Source organism: Plectrocnemia conspersa, unplaced genomic scaffold (genome assembly GCF_051122295.1).
Source record: "Plectrocnemia conspersa isolate PC_06_02 unplaced genomic scaffold, ASM5112229v1 ptg000004l, whole genome shotgun sequence".
NCBI classification, from domain to species: domain Eukaryota; kingdom Metazoa; phylum Arthropoda; class Insecta; order Trichoptera; family Polycentropodidae; genus Plectrocnemia; species Plectrocnemia conspersa.
The window spans coordinates 6,103,323-6,125,897 of NW_028277168.1; the positions used below are offsets into that span (position 1 = coordinate 6,103,323).

The window sequence follows — 22,575 nt, forward strand, 5'->3', positions numbered from 1 at the left end:
GTAAGCCAAATATATATTTTTTTAAGTCATAAATATATTTTTACAATTATGATTTATTTAGCTAAATAAGATTTTTCATATAAATTTAAAGTTGATGCAATAAAATATAGATTTTTATAGCCAACATTGTTGTAAAGCTGTTTTGTTTTACAATTATATTGCATTTTCCTCTTCAAGTTTTCAAATCCAATTATAAGAAATCTGCATATTTAGAGATTCATAAGTCGACCCATTTTCAAACCTAAGGAGAAAATTGATATACCAATATCAATTTAGGAAATTATTTGTCAAAAAGCAAGGGTTGCTTTATTATTTTTTAATTCTCAAAATTTTCGGAGAAAAGATTTACTTAAAATTAAGATAGCTGTCCAAAAATAATCAACACTTTTCAAGGAATTAATTTCTCGTTATTATCTATTTATGTATTATACACAAGTATCTTCTTTAAATCTTGAGCGTAAATATTTTTTTAAGAGATGCCTTTTTCGGTCGTTGTGTATTTTTTACAAGTAGATTTATTTAGTGAATAAAGGAAAGCTCTGAGCGTCTGTGGATTCTGAGATTTAAAGTTTTATTCGAGCAAGTAATAAAACGTTTTAAAAAATCACTATGGAGAGTAAGAAAAAATAGAGAGCAATCCCGAGATTTTAAAAATATTAATACTAGCGAACCTCTAAAAATCCATATATATTTTTTCTGCGTTTTAAGTTGATTTTTTTAATTTACGTTTCGAATTTTTAAAGTTTTATAATAAGCAAATAAATCATTGATATAATTACAAGTTTTTGTCGTTTATACAGTCAACTAAATTCCATTGAACTCTTTTGGTTGATCAAAATTTAGTATCGTATAAAAAAAGTTTCAAAAACTCGATAAATAGTAGTAACATGAACTATTTGTAATCTCTTGAACTTAAAAATTTTAATAACTCATGCATTAATTAATATGATATTTAATATTTTAAATTAATGATTTACTTCGAAAAATAAATAAACAAATATTTAACTATCTACAACTACATACATGATATTTAATAAAAAATAATAATAAAAATTTGCTACATAATTCTTTTAAAAATCTTATCACTAGTGTTCCATTTGTGAGTTTTTATAAACACAAACAAATAGAAAAGTTATGTTCTTAGAATTATAGTATTGACCAAAGTGATTTGACAAGACAATCGTTGATTGCGACAACTGTGCCAGGAATACTGATTATTTCCATTCGACTTGGTATTTTAATTTTTTTTGTCTAAAGCCAAACTTTTTTTATTGTATTTATTAAATAAATAATGAACATACTAAATTTTCGATTCCGAAAACGCTTAAAAGTTTATAAAATTAATGCAATAAATTTAAGCATTACTTTTTAATATTATATAATGTAACATACTAATATAACAATTTTTGCGTCCATTTTTAAGTGTTATTTGACACATACATATACATAAAAGCATTAAAAATATTAAGAAAGAAACATAAACGGTAGAAGCGTTATCACCCGACATAAAAGCACTTATTTTAAATGGCTTCTAAATTTATTAATTTAATATCTTATGTATAGAAATAAAATATTTTACTGCACGTTACATTTATTAAATTATATAAATTCGCTTAAAATAAGAACTTGATTATTTTTTCCAAATTTATGCTGGATCAACCTGTATATTATTTTAATAGAAAGCGGTTGGAAAGTGCAAATCTTTTCAACTGTTGTAGTCTGGGTCGTATAATGTTTGAATGTTTTTTGCCTTTGTGGAGTATAATTACAAAAAAACAAGCAACGTTTGTTTGTTAAATTTCCCTATTAATTTGCGGCTTGACCCTCGTCAAATATTTTACACAGTAATGAGGTTGCGTATAAACAAAGTTTAAATAGAGAGAGAGAAGCCGTCACAACTTTAAGGTCTTACGACTGGTTTGTGCAAAAACTATTTTTTGTGTTTAATAAAACTTAAGTCCTTGCTGAACTAGTGTATACTATATAATATATTTCAACCGAATAACTGCGAAGCAGTTGCAATTTGAGCTTGTATAAATTTTCGAAGAAGCCAAGCAAACAAACGTTTTATGCGAATTATTGAATAAAACATACCATTTATGAGAGACGCAAGATAAACAAAGGCCGAGACCTTAATTTGTGCTGTTAATTCGCATTATCTTGGCTGTTAATTAATGATCAAAGCAGACTCGGTATCACAGTCGAGCCTGGAAACGTATAACGAAGGCTTAATTCCGACAAAGTCAATCCGTTTATATTCATATTTGAACTTTCGTTTACACACTTTATTTGATTAAATATTTATTATAAACACATTTGGTTTCAGTTAAAATATAATGTTTTCACTAGTGCGGAAAATGAATAGTAATAATCTGACTATTTTCTTTAAGATAACCACAATGGAACTTATTTAGCCGGTGCAAATTACCAGCGGTTGACAATTTTCTGATAACAAATTATTGTTTAATATAAAATAATTCTAATTATTCTTTAATATTTTAATAATTGCAAAACACCTATTAATTTATTATCTATTATTATTTTGCGTCAACAGCATCCGCCGCTTTTAAACACCATTCAAGAGGTTTATCATTATTTTAGTTATGGCTTGTTTGTCCTTAAATTCATATACTATAATTATGGGGCGTTTCTATGAATTTAATTTGATTCCCGATTTCATTTTCAAGGATTACGAAGTAAATCTCGCTGCTCCTCTAAAACGTATTTTCAATCTAATTCTCTAGACGCTATTTCATGATCCTTGAAAATGCGCAAAAATCACCCCTTTTCATAAAAATGGTGACAAATTTTGTATTAAGAACTATAAATTAGTTGCAGTTTTATAAATTCCTGCTGAATTAATTTAAATAATTATTCATAGATACATCTTCAATCATTTTCAGTAAGTTTGGTTGGATCAATATCATGGGTTTCGTCCCACGTATTCCACTGAGCTTATGTCTTTCACTAAAACAGTGACAATATCTTTCGATATTCAAGTAGTCGCCGTATTTACGGATTTTGAGAAAGCCTTTGACAAGGTTTGTCATATGTTATAAGTAAAAAATCTGCTTTTTACGTTATTTTTTAATGACATAAATACGATAGTTCCAAAAAAGCTTTTTTTTTGTATGAAGATGATTTAATTTTTTAATGCATACATTTTTTGCGGACACTACAGAGTGCTTTAGATTCTCTGTGGAGATTAGCATTCGACAACCATCTGCCCTTAAGTGTCGGAAAGTGTCCGCTTTCGCCATCAGTTTATTCCTACGATCTTGGTGGGAACATTTTATCTAGGAAAACTTTTACTAAAAATCTCGAAATCACTTTTGAAAACACGTAAACGATGTCTGCGACAAATATTACAATATGCTTGGCTTTGTTATAAGGAACGCATTTCACTTTTTTTGTGTATTGTAATAAAACTGTATATTTTTATAATCATTGTGAAGCATTGTTGTAACATATTAGTTCATAATGGTTGCATTTTTGTTTTATATATAACAATTTTCATGGTCTTGATTTAATTTAAATAGAAAATAAATGGAAGGCAATTTAAGTCAGTCTCAATTTCACTTTAATGTCATTTTTAATTGGGTATCGATAAGTCATTAATTTGCTAGTAACTTGATATCAATTAATAAAGATTAATTAGCAGAAAAAATAATATTAAGCAGTAATTTAAAAGGGATCACTGTCTAAATTTTAATTATGTCTATAGGATATTAAATAATTAAGTAAAAATCGGTGGTAAAAATTTCGCCTATGGCTTATTTCAAATTCATCTCGTTACCCACATACATAATAATAACGCTCGGTAATGTGGTAATCTTATAAAAGTTTCCGGGTACGTAATACGTATGAGTGGTTCCAACTTTGACTAAAGTTTTACATTGTGTTGTGGCTTCCTGCAAACGCCGAAAGGTGTTTAACTTTAGGGTATCAAAATTACATTTCAGTGATTTTAAATGTCCTAATACGCCCTACGATATTGCTAAATTGAGACTACGTAATAAAACCTGAATAGGATAAAATATTCACAGTATACAAAGCTTGTTGAGAAGAAAAATAGAAAATTAAAAATTAATAAAAGTTTTTTATTATATCACATCTCTATCGTACTTAGGCCGGATGCTTTTGGATCTACCCGAACAAATAAAAATAATTTTCAGTTATAAAACTTTTTCATTATCATAAAAAAAATTGCCTTTCAACTTTTGAGTGCTATTCTAGCAAAAAATATAATAACGACAATAAATCAGAATTATGAAGATGGAGATTATAAAGTTTTCATTGTTGTCTTAGTATTATATTATACAAGTTGAGAAGAAAACAATTATTAATCTACCTTTGTTACTTCTAAACATTTACGTTGCTTGAGAAATCTTGTCAGGTGGGATATATATTAAGTCGTCGCAAAGGGCACGCTTAAGCTTTGATATAAGTTATAATAATCTATTAAAACTTTTATATACATGTATGACAAAATAATATGCAATAATTATCACTGTTAATGCATCTTATATTAAATTTTTAAAAAGATTAATTTAATTGCATAATGAACATGGACAATAAATGGCAGATTAATGTATATTTTATTTTTTTAAATGGTAATAATGCGATCATGGCAAGTCAAAATATTTGTAAAGTAGAATGAAGAGTTCGAGCAACTTCTGGTCTTTAAAATATTTTAAATAATATTAAAATATCGCAATTTAATAGGTAGTAATTAAGGTGCAACAAGCGAAGTATGTACCTAATATAACTCTATAGGTTTGTGTTGAGTGGGAGATATTGTTGCATATATTATAAGCTTCTGGAATCTATCTTAACAATAACAAATCAATGTTATTGTGAAAGTTTTAAACATTTCTCTTTAATATTATATCACAGCTCTGAATTAGTTAACAGAAAATTTATAACCATGTATGATATTAATGTCCCAATAAAAATATTCGACGTCTACAACTTACTTATTTATTAAATAAAAATATATAAATACAATTATTTTTCAAAACACGTCAAAACTCTTGCAGTAACTCGATATATAATATAATATACAAATATACTTTGAGTAAAGAGAAGTGAAAGATAATACTCCAAACAAAATTTTCGGATAGAATAAATAACCACGCAGATGGAAAATTTATTAAATTATCTAAACTTAAACAATTATATTTCTTAAAAATATATTTCAGTATAAATAAATGAGTTTAAAGTTTTATCTGAAAATATAGTACGAGTATAATAATTACTTATGATTGTTTTCTGGTGACTAAAATATTTAGTGTAATTATGGGAATTATTTTATTCAATTTTGACTTTGCTACTAAACCAGTAATTAAATCTGATACTAATATGATGCTCTAATAGTAAAATACAGCTATGTTTAAATAAAATAAAAAAATATAAAACTGAATATTTTCTTCAATTATTAAAATTAATTTTGTAGCACCAACATAGATTTATAAAGCATTATGAAATATTTTTTACAATCCATATTTAATTAATTATTAAAATGATTGTTAATAAATTGGAAATAATTTCATATACATTTAGATATGTAGTGCACTTATATTTTAACTAGTTGTCGTTCTTCACTATAGTGAGGTACCGCAGCTAGCGAGTGTGTTTATATACCGGACGCTCAATTTCTTGGGTTACAAATTTCGTTTTTAAAAAAAAATAATTTGTATTTAATTTAACTTTTCAACTTTTCTGTGACTAAGTAAACTGGTTAATTCTAGATATTAAGTCGCCGAGTATTTATAAACGTTTTAAAAAAAATATTTGGACTAGTCTTGTATTTTTTATACGAACATCCCTCGTACATATATATAAATAAAATACCTTTGTGTCATTCTCAGAAGTAAATTGACACAACATGTAAACAAAATAAACTAACGATAAAAAGTTCCCGTACAATACAAAGGAGCTATTTCGTTGGAAGTTTTGATTTCGTAATTTACGTAATTGGGAGACAATCCTGTGGATTTGTCGTAAATTTGAATTTACATACGCGGTTTCGTGGTTTTCATCTAGGTTAGATACACACAAACACATACACCCGTATGCTACGAAGCCCACATAAATATTTCAAGAGTGTATATACTCGTAAATTAGGCAATTCAATGATTTCCGGAGCTTTCGAGCGTGGCTGGCTGCACGTCACGGACCACCACCCTTTCCTTCACTTTGGCCAAACTCACAAAGCTTTCCCGGTAGTGATTATTAGCAAGGGGCTCGCGTTCTGAAATGTATTTCGATTAAATTAGTAGGTGGTAGGAGACGCACGTACCGGTGCGCTAACTGGGTAACAAACCTGTATATCTACACTGTAATATTATACAAATTTCATAGAATGTGGACTGATTTTTTTAGGAATATTAAAATAATCTTCTAAAGAGACTTCAAAACATCGTTTAAAAAGCAGAGAAGATTTTATTTTTATAAATATATAAATTAAATCAACAAAATTGCCTGCCAAATGAAAACAAATAATGTAATGTAACATTAGATGATTAGTTGGGTGATATAATCTAATCATTTATGTATATAATACTTATTGCAATGGAAACGCAAAGCTTTATGTGAAAAGATTTAGATTCATATATCATCATATTATTTTTATTGCTTACTTAATCATCTAATCTGCGCTTTTAAAAACAATATTTGAAGATAATTATTAAATACAAGGTAAATACGAATCTGCGGGAACTACTTGTACATTTTGTTATAATTTAGAGGTAATTTTAACGAATATTTTAAATAAACGATAAGTAAACTAACAAGTCTCAAAAGTGAGGTCTAACAATGGAAGAAGATTTGCATTATTAATGATAGGATGCGCGATAGACAATGCTTTCTACCATGTACATAATACTATTATATTCTACACTTTGATTCCCAAACACCGTTTTCATTTAAGGTGTATACCAGGCACCTACGGTGGGATACATTCCCTTTCGCTCGCTTGCGTGCTAAGTGACGAGAATGAGTGAGAAGAAGAGGGCGTGCGGAACGCATGTAACGCACGCGCATTTCTCTCTCACTCTCATCAATTAACACGAAAGTGAGCGAAAGGGAATTTATTTCACCGCACGCGCCTGGCGTATACACATATCGTGAGTGCGTCCAAGAAAAGATGCAACTGCTTCGAACTAGCAATAAAAAAAATGACATTTGGGTACAGAGGCAGACAGAGCGAGACGGAGGAAGACGCTCCAGAGACGTGGATCACGAGACACATCAGCGTTTCTATATAAACATACATATATATAAAAGTGGTATATGCAGTAAATATTCAACAAATGTGTATGTAGTTAAAAAATAATTTGTTTGTTATAAAAACATTTATTTGACGTAATACAATTAAATAGTTTTATCATGTATTAAGAAAGAGCCGGATAATATTAACTGAGTTTTAAATAATTATATGTGCAGATTGTGGCCATATAATCTATTTTTAAAGAAGGCAAGAAAAGTTTTAAGCATTTCTCGTCTATTTTTTTTACAAAATATGTAAACATGGATCGTTTTTAGACAAACGGAAAAGTTTTGCAGCGCATTTCGAGAGACAAGAATTATTTTTCAAATCTGTTTTACAGTTTGCAGAACTGTCGATTGGAATAATTATTTTAATTTAAAAAAATATATATCCTGGATAGTTAAAATCTCAGTTTCTTTAAACCTCGTTTAACTCAATTACAATAGCAAAACTTACAGCAAAAGGAATTTTTATGGAATTGATATAAAATTATCAACTACTAACAAAATAAATATAAAATTAGAGGAATTAAAAATATATGCATTGCAATGTCAATAAATTTAGAAAGTGTCAAATGTGGTTCTGAAAATTTCGTTCTGGGAATTTGACGTTGAATACTTTTGTAGGGGCTTGTAGTCCATAGGAGGTGCTAGTGAGGATATTAGGGATGCCATTACACATCCGAGATTAACTCGACGGAAGCTTGCAAAAAAGCTCAACGTGTCGTCTACATCAGCTCACAGACATGTAAAAATTTGAAGAATATCTCATAAATTATCTGAGGCAAACATTGTGCAGCGTATTTCAATATGGCAATCATTATTGATTCTAGAACAGAAAAAAATATTTTTGAGTCGTATTGTTATTGAAGATGAGAAATGGATCCTTTACTTTAACACGCGACGTAAAAGGAAGTGGATGGCCAGCAATCAACCCTTAATTCCAACCATGTGAACAGGAATATACCTCAATAAGATAATGTTATGCATTTGGTGAGATATGAAGGTAATAATTCGTAATGCATATTGGATTATGGGTAGATAATAACGACAAACACATAGTCTGCATAGCTAATTAATTTAAAAGTGACTCTGACCATAAAAGACCTTCCCTTATAAATAAAAAAGAGGTTATTTTATACCAAGACGGCGCTCGCTCTCATGTATTGAAGAAAGCGATAAAAAAATATCAATGGATTTTCTTGGGAACTCTTTTTTCATCCACCGCATTTTTCACATATATTTAAATCTCTACAACAGTTTTAGGTGATTTTTTTTTACAAAAACAGATATAAGAAACGCCATTCAATAATTAATTGTCTTTAAAAGTATCACACATTTTATTTTTCTACCCACTTAACCCACATATTAAAAAATGCAGCCTTATTGGAACAACTTAATATCTTAGCTCTCATTTAGTATATTATAAAATGCACTATTTCCTTAAATTTATATCATACGATTTTAGCCTCAATCGTTGATAATTTTTTTATTTAAGGTTGATACACAACCGAAGATGAAATTAAATTTACCAAAAATTGTTGGTAAAAATCTGTTTTAAAACAACGTTTATGAGTGGGAGGGTTGAGGTATATAAGACGGCTTACAAACAAAAAAGAAGAAGCCTTCCCAGCAGTGGTTATGAGAGCGCGGCTCGCACCCCAGTATTGTGTTTAGATTAAATTAGCAGGTAGCAGGACGTGCACGTCCTTGCCGAACACATCTTTCGCCGCCTACGTGTTCTGGCCGCGTTCATTAGCATCAAACTATTTGTCAAATTGAAAATGTTAGGCAGGGGCCTTCTCTCTGGGAAATTTATTATTATTGCCGCTGTTCTGCGCGCGCGTGCCGCCTTTTATAAGCAGTTTGCGCTAATTAAAAATGGGCCCTCGGCGAGGACGTGCTCACTTAAAAGGGCCCCGCGAAATGAATGTATGCAAAGCAGCCGTGTGCATAATCCTGTAATGAATATTTAAATATATATATATATATATATATATATATATATATATATATATATATATATATATATATATATATATATATTTATTTATATATACATGTTTATATCAAAGGATACTAAATAAATTCCTTGAAGATGATTGTGGGAAAAGTTTAGGTAATTCCTTATATTTTGATTATTTAATTTTGGGGCAAGATAAATAAATCAAAAAATTAACAAGCCGCATATATTTATTAAAAGCTTATACATTCGTCGTTGAACAGGGAATAATTCCAGCTAAATTTATTACTCCCTAGATTTAAATTAATTTGTCGCTCGCAAATGCTAAAGCCGTGTGCTAGATCTCTGTAGGACGAATTGCTCATGATTATTTACATATGTGTTAATCTCACATATTACACTGAATCCTTAATCCGTAAGCAATCTAGGTAAAGCACAAAAGCGACGTAATCGCTGTGATTTCGCACCGACATTGTCATTGGCAATACGTTCTAGATTTGCCATAGTAACGTTTAAATGGGTGTTTATGTTGTACAAATGGCTAAACACTTGTCAGAACAATAATGACAAAAGTGGGTTGCAATGGATTACAATGGAAAACAATGCTAAGATATCCTCTGTGGTATAATTACTCGTGAATGTTCTATTTTGATAATATGAAAACGTCTAACCACTTGATAACATAAAAATATATGCTGCTTTATTTTGTAAGTAAATATAATACACATTGAATCTATTGAAATATATTTACGTACATTATTTACCGAAGCTGACGACCGGCCTTTGGGGCTTTGAGAATACCTCGAACTTGCCGATTTAACTTGTTGTTCATGCTTTGAGCTTTTTTACTTCACCGACAATTCAATATAAAATGTATCGTTTATGTGCGTATAAAGACTGAATGGAAAAAATAAACTAATATTATTTGCTCCGTATTCAATTCAATAATATATTTATTATTTTTTTATATGACTTATTAAATAAACTCTGGGAAAAAAGACTGAGGTGAAATTTAATTCTATATCTAAAACAATGGAGCTTTTTTATGTCTCGGGCTCAGTAAAAAAAAGAGTTTTTCGAGATACAATCTTCGCTTAAGTGGTCACATGAGACATGAAAGATTTCACTGCACACCATAATTTTTCTGGATGGCTATACATTGGGTTTTCTAGAGTTTCCACGGCAACCAGAAATAATGGCGTCTTAATGGGCTGCTAGTAGCGTTCTGAACTGCTCGTATTTGTTGACAATGGAGATGAAAACTGCCATTTATATTTATATATACTTTATAAAATAATAATTGTTGCGTTTAAAAGTTACTTACTGTATAGTATATATATATATATATATATATATATATATATATATATATATATATATATATATATATATATATATATATATATATATATATATATATATATATATATATGTATAACATAATAAAAAGTTTACCATTTAAAATAAAAATCATGTTTAATAACTTCCATAAGATTTTACCGACCCAAAGAGTTAAATTTAACAGCGGTTAAATTACAAAATAAAATTTTATACTTAACAAGATATATTCAAATTTTAGACATTGTTTGAATACCATGGCGTGCATCTTATTTTTCTAGAAAAAACTTCTAGCTTTTTTAAAGGAAAAGTTTAAAAGATACATAAATTTCGCTTAAGACGGGAAAAGTTCTTTAATACACGAGCGGTATAAAAGAATTAGCGAAAGTTTTCAAATATTATAAAATAATTCCTTTATGAAGTCAACGAGAGTTAAACGTGATGCTTATATGCACGAGATATATTATATTATCAAATTGAGTTCTAACACCTTTAAAGCAATCTTCAAATGCATTTTACGGCCGCGTCAAGAGAATTTCGCAAATATATTTTGTGCTAAGAAATATCACGCCAACAAATATACTTACATAAAGATACGGAATATGTTGGTGAAACAAAATTGAATAATGGTATATATGGTGTGCGAGTAAATTAAATAAGCTGAAAAAATTCGGAGTGAATTTTAAGAGATGAGAATTTTCCATATTCATTTTAGTACATCCCCTTTGAGACGAACGCGCTATCGAGCTACACGTTATTTGTATTATGTATATTATATAGATTACTAAATTTACACGTATAACACATTAAGCAAGACGTTTTATGTGTGATACTCATAAGACATGTATTAAATAATACATACAAAATAATAAAGAAATATAACCCAATATTAGTTATTTTAGTACAAAAAATAACAATTTATAATAACATCTAAAATTAATATAAGTATAAGATCTATAGTTTTGCATAAACTAAAACTTAATTCATGATTCTACATTATTCAGACCTAATCGGCTTAAAATTTTATAGTGAATAATTAAATATCGTATGTTAAAATTATATAAAAAAACTTAATTTCAGACTTTACAGCGTAAAGTCAACTTAATCGGCTCAGCAAGTAATATAAAATATTATATGCTGTGATTTCAAGAAATGAAATGGCAGAGTAGGGACGATGTTTATGATGGTTTCTTTCATTACGAACTTTTATAAAAACTTTATAGTGCTAAAATATTAAATTTATTAAATTATATAGTATTATGAATGTAAAAATTTGTATTATTAAAAAATATTAAAATGAATTTAAGTAAAAGTAAAAGAAAAGAAAGTCATAATCAAATATCGCATGTGGATATTTTTTTCACAACAATATAAATTTATAATAAAATAAAAGCATTATAATTATTGCAAAATTATCTTATCTTAATATATAATATTTAAAACGTAAAGGTAAATAATGAATACAGTTCAATACCATTTATGTTCTAGTTTAATCTGAATATACAAAAAAAATGAAAACTTTAAGACAATCGATTATATTTTTGAAATTTAGTAAAGCAGAATGAAATCAATACTTTATACAATAATTAATAAATTATTGTATAAAGTTAAAAAATTATGTGGGATGGTGCTTATTATAATTTTATTTGAATGTTTAATGGTATGATTTGTATATTATCCATCATTAACCATTGTCAAGAAATAAAATATCAAATATTTATAAAATTAAAACCTAAATTTAGTATAAATAAAATGTTTCAATGTAAGGTATGCTATAAAAAACCCAGCTAATTTAAGATAAACCAAGATTTCAATCATTAACAAAAAATTAAGTCCTTTAAATTATATAGAGACAGGTTGAAGCCTTGACGTAACCGACACGCCCAAATAACAATTTTCGAGCACTCCTGTCTAATCTGATAACGTAATAGTATGCGGACGGATTGCGAATCGATAAGTGAATAAAACCAAGCCTAGTTCCTCAACGAGAGAGTAAATCAAGATCAGATTTCTTGCGTCCCCCGGGCGTAGAGAGGCATCGCGTTTATTTTTGTCTCGTAGCACAGTAGCTCGTAGCGCGTAGCTAGTTATTGGCGCCCCGCCGCGAAACGCCGCACAAATCTCATTGGGGTCTAATAAAAATGCCGGTGGGGCTTTTATTATCTTTGCTCTTACGTAGAAGCAGAGAAAAAGAAAGATATCCTCGCCACGGGCGTCGGCGCGTGTGCGTGTGTGAAGTTTTCACTTAGAAATTGTGCCAAATGTGCGCGAGCTCCGACTGGCGCAGGATCGAGTTACCCGACGCCTCGGATGTTTAAGATAAGTGCTCGGTTTTCACTTTCAGAGCGTCCTTTTCGTTGAATGAGAGAAGAAAAAAATCAGTTATAAAACGGAACTCAGATGGCTTATCCTTGTGAATGTATATAAAATAAGAATAGACATTTTAATTAAAATATTAAAAAACTTTAAATATTATATCAAAACCCAGGTGCATAAAATGTTGGATACTTTTAGCTAACCAATTAAAAAAATAAAATAAAAATGTTACTCTTACAAGTTTACCTACATAATGGGTAGCTTGGGAAAATGGTATACATATTGTTGCTCTTACAAATTATAAAATGAGTAGCAGGGGACAATGAAATAGTATTTCTTGATTATCCTCACAGTAAAATAATTAAAACTAAATTAAAATATAAATATTAATCACAAACTATTTATAAAGTATTTAATATTAATGTTGTATTTTATAAACAAAAACGCATGTCTTATGTGAGAATAATTGATTATGTAGCTTTGAAATAATTATTAAAAATTTAATAGCATTAGATTTTAACAAGGTGACTAAATAATTATTTTATAATTTATTATTTGTAAATTATTAAAATATCGAAAAAATAAATCCAGTCAAAGCTGAGTTTGAGCTTTGGATTATGAATTACAAAAGTTTAAAATGTTCTATATGAAAAAGTATTTTTATACATATTTTTATATAACATGATTTTTGATAAGGTGTTGTGGCGACCGTTGCTACGCCCAATGAGATAACGACATTTCTTGGAACCGTATTTATTTTTGTTAAAAATAATATACTTGCAAGAAACCCATTATCTTTTCTAGGCACTAGTGATAACGGTGTTGAGCCATAACCCAGAATACTGAATTTTGAATCGCTAACCAGAGTAGATAGCACACTTTTAGGATGAGTTTCTACTGCAGCGGACCCAAAGCTAAACCTCTGGCCAATAGAGCCCACAATACAGTCACCCTCTAGAGAGCTGCACTAACAGTCAGTCATGAGCCTGCGCCCTTTCGTCATCTTGAGGACGACAACAGTGGCTTTATCATTTATTAGTGTTTTCCTATCTGTTTTTCTTTTATATTGTATAGATACATATATCTATGTATATATTAATTTTATTTGATTAATTTATAAAAAATGCATAAATATTGTGCGTACTTCATATCCATACAATTTGTTTAATTTAAGATATACATATATGCGTGTTTCCAAGTCGTCTAAAATATAAGATTTTATGATACAGGTACTGACTTGGCCTTGTAAAAGTCGTCTCTGCTATAGATAGATTACCACAATCTTGGTCAAAAGTAGAGCAAGTAAAGAAAGATTCTTTCTAATGTGGAAATATATGATTTCGAGGAGATTAAAGTAATTGATAAATCTGAAATATGCAGATTATTGTATTTTTTAAAATGCTGTAAAAATGGTTTGACCGCAATTTGAATGCTCTGTGTTTTTATTGCTTGAATAATGTGGATATCATTTCTAATATCACTCAAATAAAAGAGGAAGGAAGTGATAGTGGGAATACAAATGAATAATTAGTCACAAGACGGCACTTACTTCTGTTGGAACTTCTAGACTACATTGACACAAGAGGATTCAAAAAAATGATATAATATTATACTTTTTAGAAAAAGTGATCTATTTATAATTTAATTTGCAAAGCATATATGCGGTATTAAATAAAAACAATAGTTATATTAGGTTAGATTTTCCTCCTGTATCAAAATTTATTTAATTATCTCGAAGTCCTCACACCAAACGTAATTATGAACCACATCAAAGCTCCAACGCAAAGATTGCTAACCGTTAATCCCACACACTGCGGCTTTAGCGGTTTCGCCATAAACGAGATTAAATCCGACAAAGTTTTTCTATATACTCACCACCATCAGATTCCACATCTTGGCCGCCTCGGCCACCGTCGTGCAAACGGTACTGCATCCGGCCAGAAGTAGCAGCTTCTGCGGAGGATTGTACAGTAGGTTGTACATCACACTGGCTCCCAAACCTGGCTCGCACTGCAACAAAATTTAAGATAAAATTACCAACCGAACACACACACAGACACACCTAAAATACCTGAACCGACCTTTTGGCGGTTAAGCGAGATAACTCGCTGCCAAAGCGACAATTGAGGTTTGTGTTAATTAAGGCGTTGCGCGAAAAGGCAGTAGCTCGGCTGGCTAAATTAAAATCGGATTAGACTTAACGTGTATACCTATGTATATCAAGGTATGAAAATGCAAAGTCACCGCCGAGTTTCGCTTTGCGCCCCCATCCCGTGTCGATAAATAATAAAGCTTTATCGCGGCTAAATTGTCTCTCGCAGCGGCAAGAAGTTGTTTATCTTTGTGGCTCTGCGTATTAGATTGTCTCGCTGTAAACGAGGTGTAATTAAAAGCCAAATTCTCGGCCAGCGAATGTCAATCTGGTGGCGTATTAAATGATGAATGAACAAAAGAGGCTGTCTGTCAAACTTTTGTAGACCCGACATCAAAATGTTATCGCGAAAATAATTAATTATGGCGTTAAAGGTCGTTTTTAATAATGAAAAATTATACGATCGAGTTATATTTGACATACTGATAATTGTAAAATATGACTACTTGAGTGAATAGGGTGTAATAAAAGTACCTATTTAATAAATTTAATTATTCATCCTTAATAACGCGATTATAATTATAATTGTATGTATTTGTTGTAATAGTACACAAACACTAACACAATTATCCTAAAAAATTAACATATAAATATATTAATAATAATTGTCGTAGAGTATAGTTCCATTAGATGTAAATTAGAAATTTAGTGATTTTAACTAAAGATCTCAACGCTAGGTACGTGCATTGGAATTGTTCCGGCGTAAATCGATCCGGGACGACACTTTTTAACTACTTATGTGTCTTTGAAACATGCTCTGCTAATATAATATCAAATTTACTCAACAGCTCAACTAATCCAAGAAAATTATCGTTATGTGGACTTAATACGTGTTTAAATCCAAAAAAACGCTAGTTCTCGTTCAGAAAGAATAAATATAATGCGTCAGCAGCTATTTTTTAAGTTTGTTTGGTCATTAATTTAATTTAAAAGCATATTTGTTATTCCACAAATTTTCCATAAAACATAAATATCTTTATGTAAAAGGTAATTTTCATAAGATAGCATAGATAATTTTAATCAAATAGCATACTGAATCTAATTTTTACAATATAACATATTGAATTAACAGATGAAGCCCTTAATATTATGAGATTCAGGGCAGCTACCCCTCTTGCCTTTCTCTAATATACCCTGCATATGTAATTGAGGTTTAAATGCAAATAAGTTAGTTCAATGTGACGGGAATCGGCTTTAGATATAAATGCTTCTCTTATGTTAAATTTCACGATGTCACAATCAGAGCATTAAATACTAATAGATAGAAATGTAAAATAATAATATATAACTAAGAAAAAAATGCTAACAATTATTAGTTATTTTTATTAAAACTAATAATAAACTGAATAAAAAAACGTTTTCCTCACTTTCATTGACGATATAAACTTAAAATGTAGCTAGATTCATGAGAGCTCTTACATATACACAAAATAGTATTTAGAAACTAATGTATTAATATTTAAATTAGCTTTCCTTGTTATTTTCAATTAAATATTCATAATCAGCATAACAAATATAAATTTAACAGTGGAAAATTCGTGTTAATCTCCATTGAAATGGTAATTTTTCAATCGGATACAATTCCATTTATTGCCAGTTCAGTGTATGTTAAATTCGAGGATTTGCACAACTTGTATATCAGGTCAATGCAATATATAGCAGTAATTCGATTTATCGTAACAAATATTTACTTTGTGTGTAAAAAATAAAATGGCACGATATTTATTTAATACGAAATGTAAATTGTATTAATTAAATGAAAAAATAATTTAAATATAACTTTTCCGCTGGTGGTTAATTAACAAGTTTGTTGTATTTTAATTTAATTAAAAGTTTATCGCTTAGCTTTTATTTAGGGTAATAACAAAATAATACGGGTTGAATTAACATAATACTTTAGATACAAGTTTATAATTAACCATTCTACAAGGGATATTCGGAAAATAAAGATAAAGAGAAAATAAAGCCTAGAAAATGTTATATTTCTAACGATTTTTATTTTACGGTTTACTTATAATATCATTTAAATATGATTATAAAGCATAACATGGTAATTATTTTATTGATTCCAAAGTTATAAGTAAATAAAGTTCACGGAACGTTAAATGCTTATCGAAAGAAAATGTTATACAATAGATATTATTCAACTCTTATTACGAACTCTTCTGTTTTAAATAGATGACATAATTAAATAAATACGCTTTTATTTTTATTAGCTTTGATTCTTTAAAGAAATTAAATAAAAATTTGCAGGGTCGCTGAATGCATCTATAATTCCTAAAATTATATGATAAAAATATATTAAACAATTACACAATAAGCTAATGTAAAGTTATACAAATGTCAGCTTTGAAAAAGATCTTATAATATATGACAAGCTGTATCTCAAGACGCGAGACAGATGATTCAGCTGAAACCTTTGCCTCGAACTTATGTATACACACGTTTGAGCAATTTGATATACAAATTTGTTAGACAATATTTATATTTTATATTATAAAATAATTTTATATGTTAGAACTTCTATAAAATCTGCGAAGCGCGTTAAAGCTGATTACAGTAAATTGGATAAGTTTGATTCTCGGATTGGATAGGATTATATACGCGAAATTAATAAAATGTCTCTGTCAATCCAACAGTTTCAGTGGCGTAACGATGGCAATCTCGCAAAGGCTGATCAATATGGATCGTTAGACGGATTCTGAGTCGAAAAACGACAACGGAGAGCTTTTCAGTTGGGGGTGAAACGTATTCGGGGCGAAAGCAATCAAACTTCGTCTCGGAAAAGTCGCCTTCGTTCTCGAACGAATGCAATATTCGAAGCCGTCATCTGAGGGAAATTATACTAAAGTTATTTTTATGCGAGTTGGTAGCATTCCGCGCAAAACGTAACGATCAAAGGCTTGATGGAAAAAACGTAAATGTCTATGGAAGCGATTTTAATTTTGCTCATTCAAACGTTATGGTGCGCGGAATAATAATGTTTTTTTTCTATATTGAAAAAAGAAAACCAATTTATGGTTGATAAAATGTTTTAATATCAAAAGGTTTACTTTGAAAATGTATCTGGGTGACCAAATACAACAAATTTAAAAGCCTCTGAGAAATAAAATATATCGAAATAGTTGTGTTTATATTAGGGATAACGTTTTAGACTAAATTTGTAGAAATTTAGTTCAGTATTTATTATATGTGTTTATTTAGATAGAGTAATACGCATATTCACCATATAAACAGTTAATATAATTCATTAACTATTAATTTTAAAAAAAATATAAAGCATCTCCTGCATGCAAAAAAAAGACATCCTTATTTTACAACCCCATATTAAAAGGCCTACTCTTGTATATAATATAAGGTTTGTTAATATTAAGTGTACTCATCTCACTTAATTTTGTTTTACACGAGAAGTATTTAAAACTAGAAACGACTTTTCGTTGATAAAGAATCTTACCGAGAGTACGATATATAATAACAACACAATTGTTTATTTTATATTACTAGTTAATCTATATATGAAAAACATGCAACAATTTTTTTAAGGTTAATACATCTAAATTACATTTCAATTATAAAAGAAATCATTATAAAAGATTTGCTCCGATAAAATAGAGAGCATAAAAAACATTATATTTTATCTACATTTAACAGTAAACGATTTTTTTTACCCAAAAGCGAACGATATTTATAAACTTCACTTTACGTAATTGAAATATTAGTATTTTATCGTCCTTTTATTTATTATTTTTTTGTGAAAGTAATTTTTTTAATGTGACTACTTTTTAATTTAAGCTGCCATTTACATTGAAAGCTTGACATTTACGTATATATTTTAATTTTTGTTTTATATTCTAAAGCTATATTTTTATTTATTATTAAATGATATATCAAAAGCACAAAGCAATTATTTATTTAAATAAATCAACTCAGCTAAAAACTTTTTTCATAAATGTTTCGCAAACGAAAAGCTCAATTATTTACGATTCTTTACCTCAACGGTAGTACGAAAGTTGCGTGCTCGATTTACTTTTGTATTATGTTTTTCACTTACAAACTATGTGTTGCTGTTGACTAACAAAGCGGCTAATTCAATCTAGAACCTAAGAAGCTTGTTTAACGACGGTATGTTATTAGGAAAACGGTACATCGTTAATGCAATTTTAATCGCGTTCAACGCTGAATAATTAAAACTGTAATCAGAGCAAAACCACTCGCGTCACATGCGCAACACAACATAAATAATAGAAAATTCCGCAAATCCCGTGTCTTTTGTATTAAAATTCATATCGGAATACGAAAGCGTATTAGTCATGATTTAACATGTAGCTTCACGCACGTTTTCGAAGCGATATATTAATTTCAGCAATGTCCCGCTCCCTAGCTAGTCGGGGTAACAAACGAGATTTCAGACAGGAGATATAAGTCGAAAGCTCGCATAGTGAAAATGTACGATAGCGTGTATGAAACAGCATTCTCGTATGTACGGACATATTTTGTCGTTGAGCTTAAATGACTTGAATAATTAAAAGCTCGCTGGCGTTTCGCTAAGTGGCTGCTCTTGGTTAATTTTCAAAACCGGCACTAAATCATACTCGTTTTTTTGCTCGTTGAACACATGAAAATTATAAATTAGAGTGTATATATCATATACGCGAATATGTGTAGATAACTTGTTATATATGTACACAAAGGGCGTCGGGCGAAAGGTGAGCGCTAACATTCAATTAAGCGTGGAAAATATGGTTCTATAAATTTCATGCTATATAATTAAATTTTCGGAATCGTCGCCGCTGTGCGAACGTTAATATTAAACATATTTTATGTATATAGTTGTTTATAAGACCGAACGATACTTTAAAAGTAATACTTCATGAATTCATGGTTTTATTTATATATTATTTATTGAACATTATTATAAGCTACTAATTAGCTCATTATGGAAGAAGTTTATAAGCAATATATCTATAAGTACGTAGATAGAACAAATACATACAAATTATACAGAAACACATGCTTTGTTATTACTACTATTGAAAATATAAAATATAACACCAAAATTTAGTATGATTGATATATATTTTGTAGATAATAAGATTTGTAAAAAATGCTACTCATAAAAAATAAAAATAATAAACATATCTAAAACAACTCAAAATATTTAATGTCCCAAAAATACAATAAAAATGGGAAAAAACCAAAAATACAAAATCTATTTTTAGAACAAGTTTTAGGCCAATATGTGAATATTTGCGGCAGCAATTGTGTCTTCAAAAACAAAAAGAATGACAAAAATGTGAAAAAAAAAATAAAAAAAAAAAAATATTTTACTTATATTTTTAAGAGAAAATTTTTTTGACCTTAATATTTTTTATTATAATTTTTTTCTCCATAGTCATGATTTTTAAGAAGTATTTGTATTGGCGCCATATTGAAATGAAATGGTGAGTTAAGCTAGCTAACAAACATACTTAAAAACTTTATAGGGTCTATTTTTGGTTAAAAAATTATGTTGTTATAATAATAACCTAAATTTTTGTTAAATCCTATATATATACACCTAAACCAATCATTTTCAAGTGAAACGTGTTTTTATAAGAAATTGAGTTAGGCTGAGTTAGGCTACGTTTTATCGTACCCTAACGTATACCCTATATTTTTACTTATAAATATTAGTAAAGAGCATAAACAATTAAAAATTTAGATACAAATTTTATATCTTTATACATATATAGGGGGTCACTAGGGCGGTGCAACTGGTGCAAGATACCCAGGATCCAGATCAAAAAACAAGCTAGAACTAACCAAACCCAACTCAAATTGTTATTTTTTATAAAAAAAAAATACAAAAAAACTTGGAGTTGTATTATTTTAGGTGGAGTCCGAGTCGTAAATTCTATTGATAATGTTTTTTAACACTTCACACAACAATGTATTCAGAAAGATTATATGATGTAGGACCTACCGAACCAATTTTTAGGTCACCTACATTATAAGTGACCCAAAAATTGGTTCGGTCATTCTTTGGTTATATGAATTAGCCCATCGTTGCATAAAACCTATACCTGCACACTTTTATATACGGAATACGCATGGTAAATTATTTATCTTGATATTTTACTGTACGTACATACTTTAAGTATATTTTTTTTATTTAATTTATTTTTGTACTTACTTTAAAACATATAATATTATAATTAGTCAATAAATGTGAACTTTTATAAACAATTTTATTTTTTTATAATTTAGTAAAATTGTTGACATGGTTTTTATTGCTATTTATATTATGTTGGCAGAAAATAATTTTATTAAATTATTATAAAAAAATTTTGTTAAAATGGAAGTCAGTGTGAGTAAAATTTTAAGCGACTCTACAGCCCTTGTTAAAAAACGAAAAAACGTCCTAATAAAAATCCCTTTTTTCAAAGAACACTACAACACATAGTTCTCAAAAGCACATAAAATTAATAATTAACATAATTCAAGATCTGTAATTTTCTGACATCGGGAGGTGGCTTAATTTATTCATATGCGATACATAACATTTAAAATCAGAATTATTTATTAATTACATTTTTAATTTAAATATAAATTAATAAACAACGAGTGATTGAAAAAGGAAATTGACAAAAAAGGATTAAAGTGTGTGACATATGAATAAGTTTACATGTGGCAGAAAAGAATACCGACCAATCGTTAAAGGGTTTTACCATAAAACGACTAGAAGTCTCCGGATTCAGGACATAAAGCGTTTTGAATTTCTTGATATGCATTATGATTAAGAAAAATGTGAACGAGCGTTTCAGAGGATGTATGATGTAAGACTTGACGCAAGACTGTATTTAAATTTTCCGTTTTGTATGTATTGTAATATACATATTTGGTGATCCTCTTGGGATCCCACTATCTCAGGGACCGCAAACACTACCTGTCCATACGCCACTGTACAAGTCGGCTATTTATATGTTATTCGGTAATTTTATTCAATTTCTGTTATTTTGTAAATTTGTAATTTGAACTTGAATATATACATATTTAAGTTCAGATTATCCATATAACTAAATTATCAATTTATTTAAAAAAATAAATATATAAATGTATTTGATAAACGGATATAAATTGGAGCTAATAAAATAATTTTAGGTAGCAAATTTCTTAATCTAATCCACAGGGAATATTTTTGTGATTGTATTTATTGGGAGTGAAACAAAGTATTTTATTTTGCTCTAATAAAATTTTATTTATGTATCTTGTATATAATGCTTCTAATGTTTAATTGGTAATAAATATTAAACAGTAATATTTCTGTCGTTTATTTGTATGAATTAAAACTTCTTATATATAATGTATCCCTAGGTTTTTGTCAAAACCTAGTAATATATTATGTATCATTTGTTTTTAAGATAAACAAATATTAACACCACAGATTTTTTTTACTAGAAAAAGCATATTGCATAAAATGCAAAGTTAATTACCGAAGGTATATTTTTCCCTAAAAATGATACAAAATATCTTAAAGAATTAGCTGAATTAGAATTAT

The 22,575-nt window shown here is 28.8% G+C and overlaps 1 protein-coding gene across 4 annotated transcripts in view; it reads right to left on the bottom strand.

Moving 5' to 3' along the window:
* GABA-B-R1 (gamma-aminobutyric acid type B receptor subunit 1) overlaps nt 1-22,575 on the bottom strand; it is a 333,811-nt gene that overhangs the window by 53,921 nt on the left and 257,315 nt on the right. For all 4 annotated transcript variants that reach the window (XM_088184582.1, XM_088184585.1, XM_088184583.1 and 1 more), the window contains exon 6: nt 14,762-14,896. In XM_088184582.1, coding sequence (XP_088040708.1) covers nt 14,762-14,896 — 135 coding nt within the window. The remainder of the gene's footprint in view (nt 1-14,761; nt 14,897-22,575) is intronic.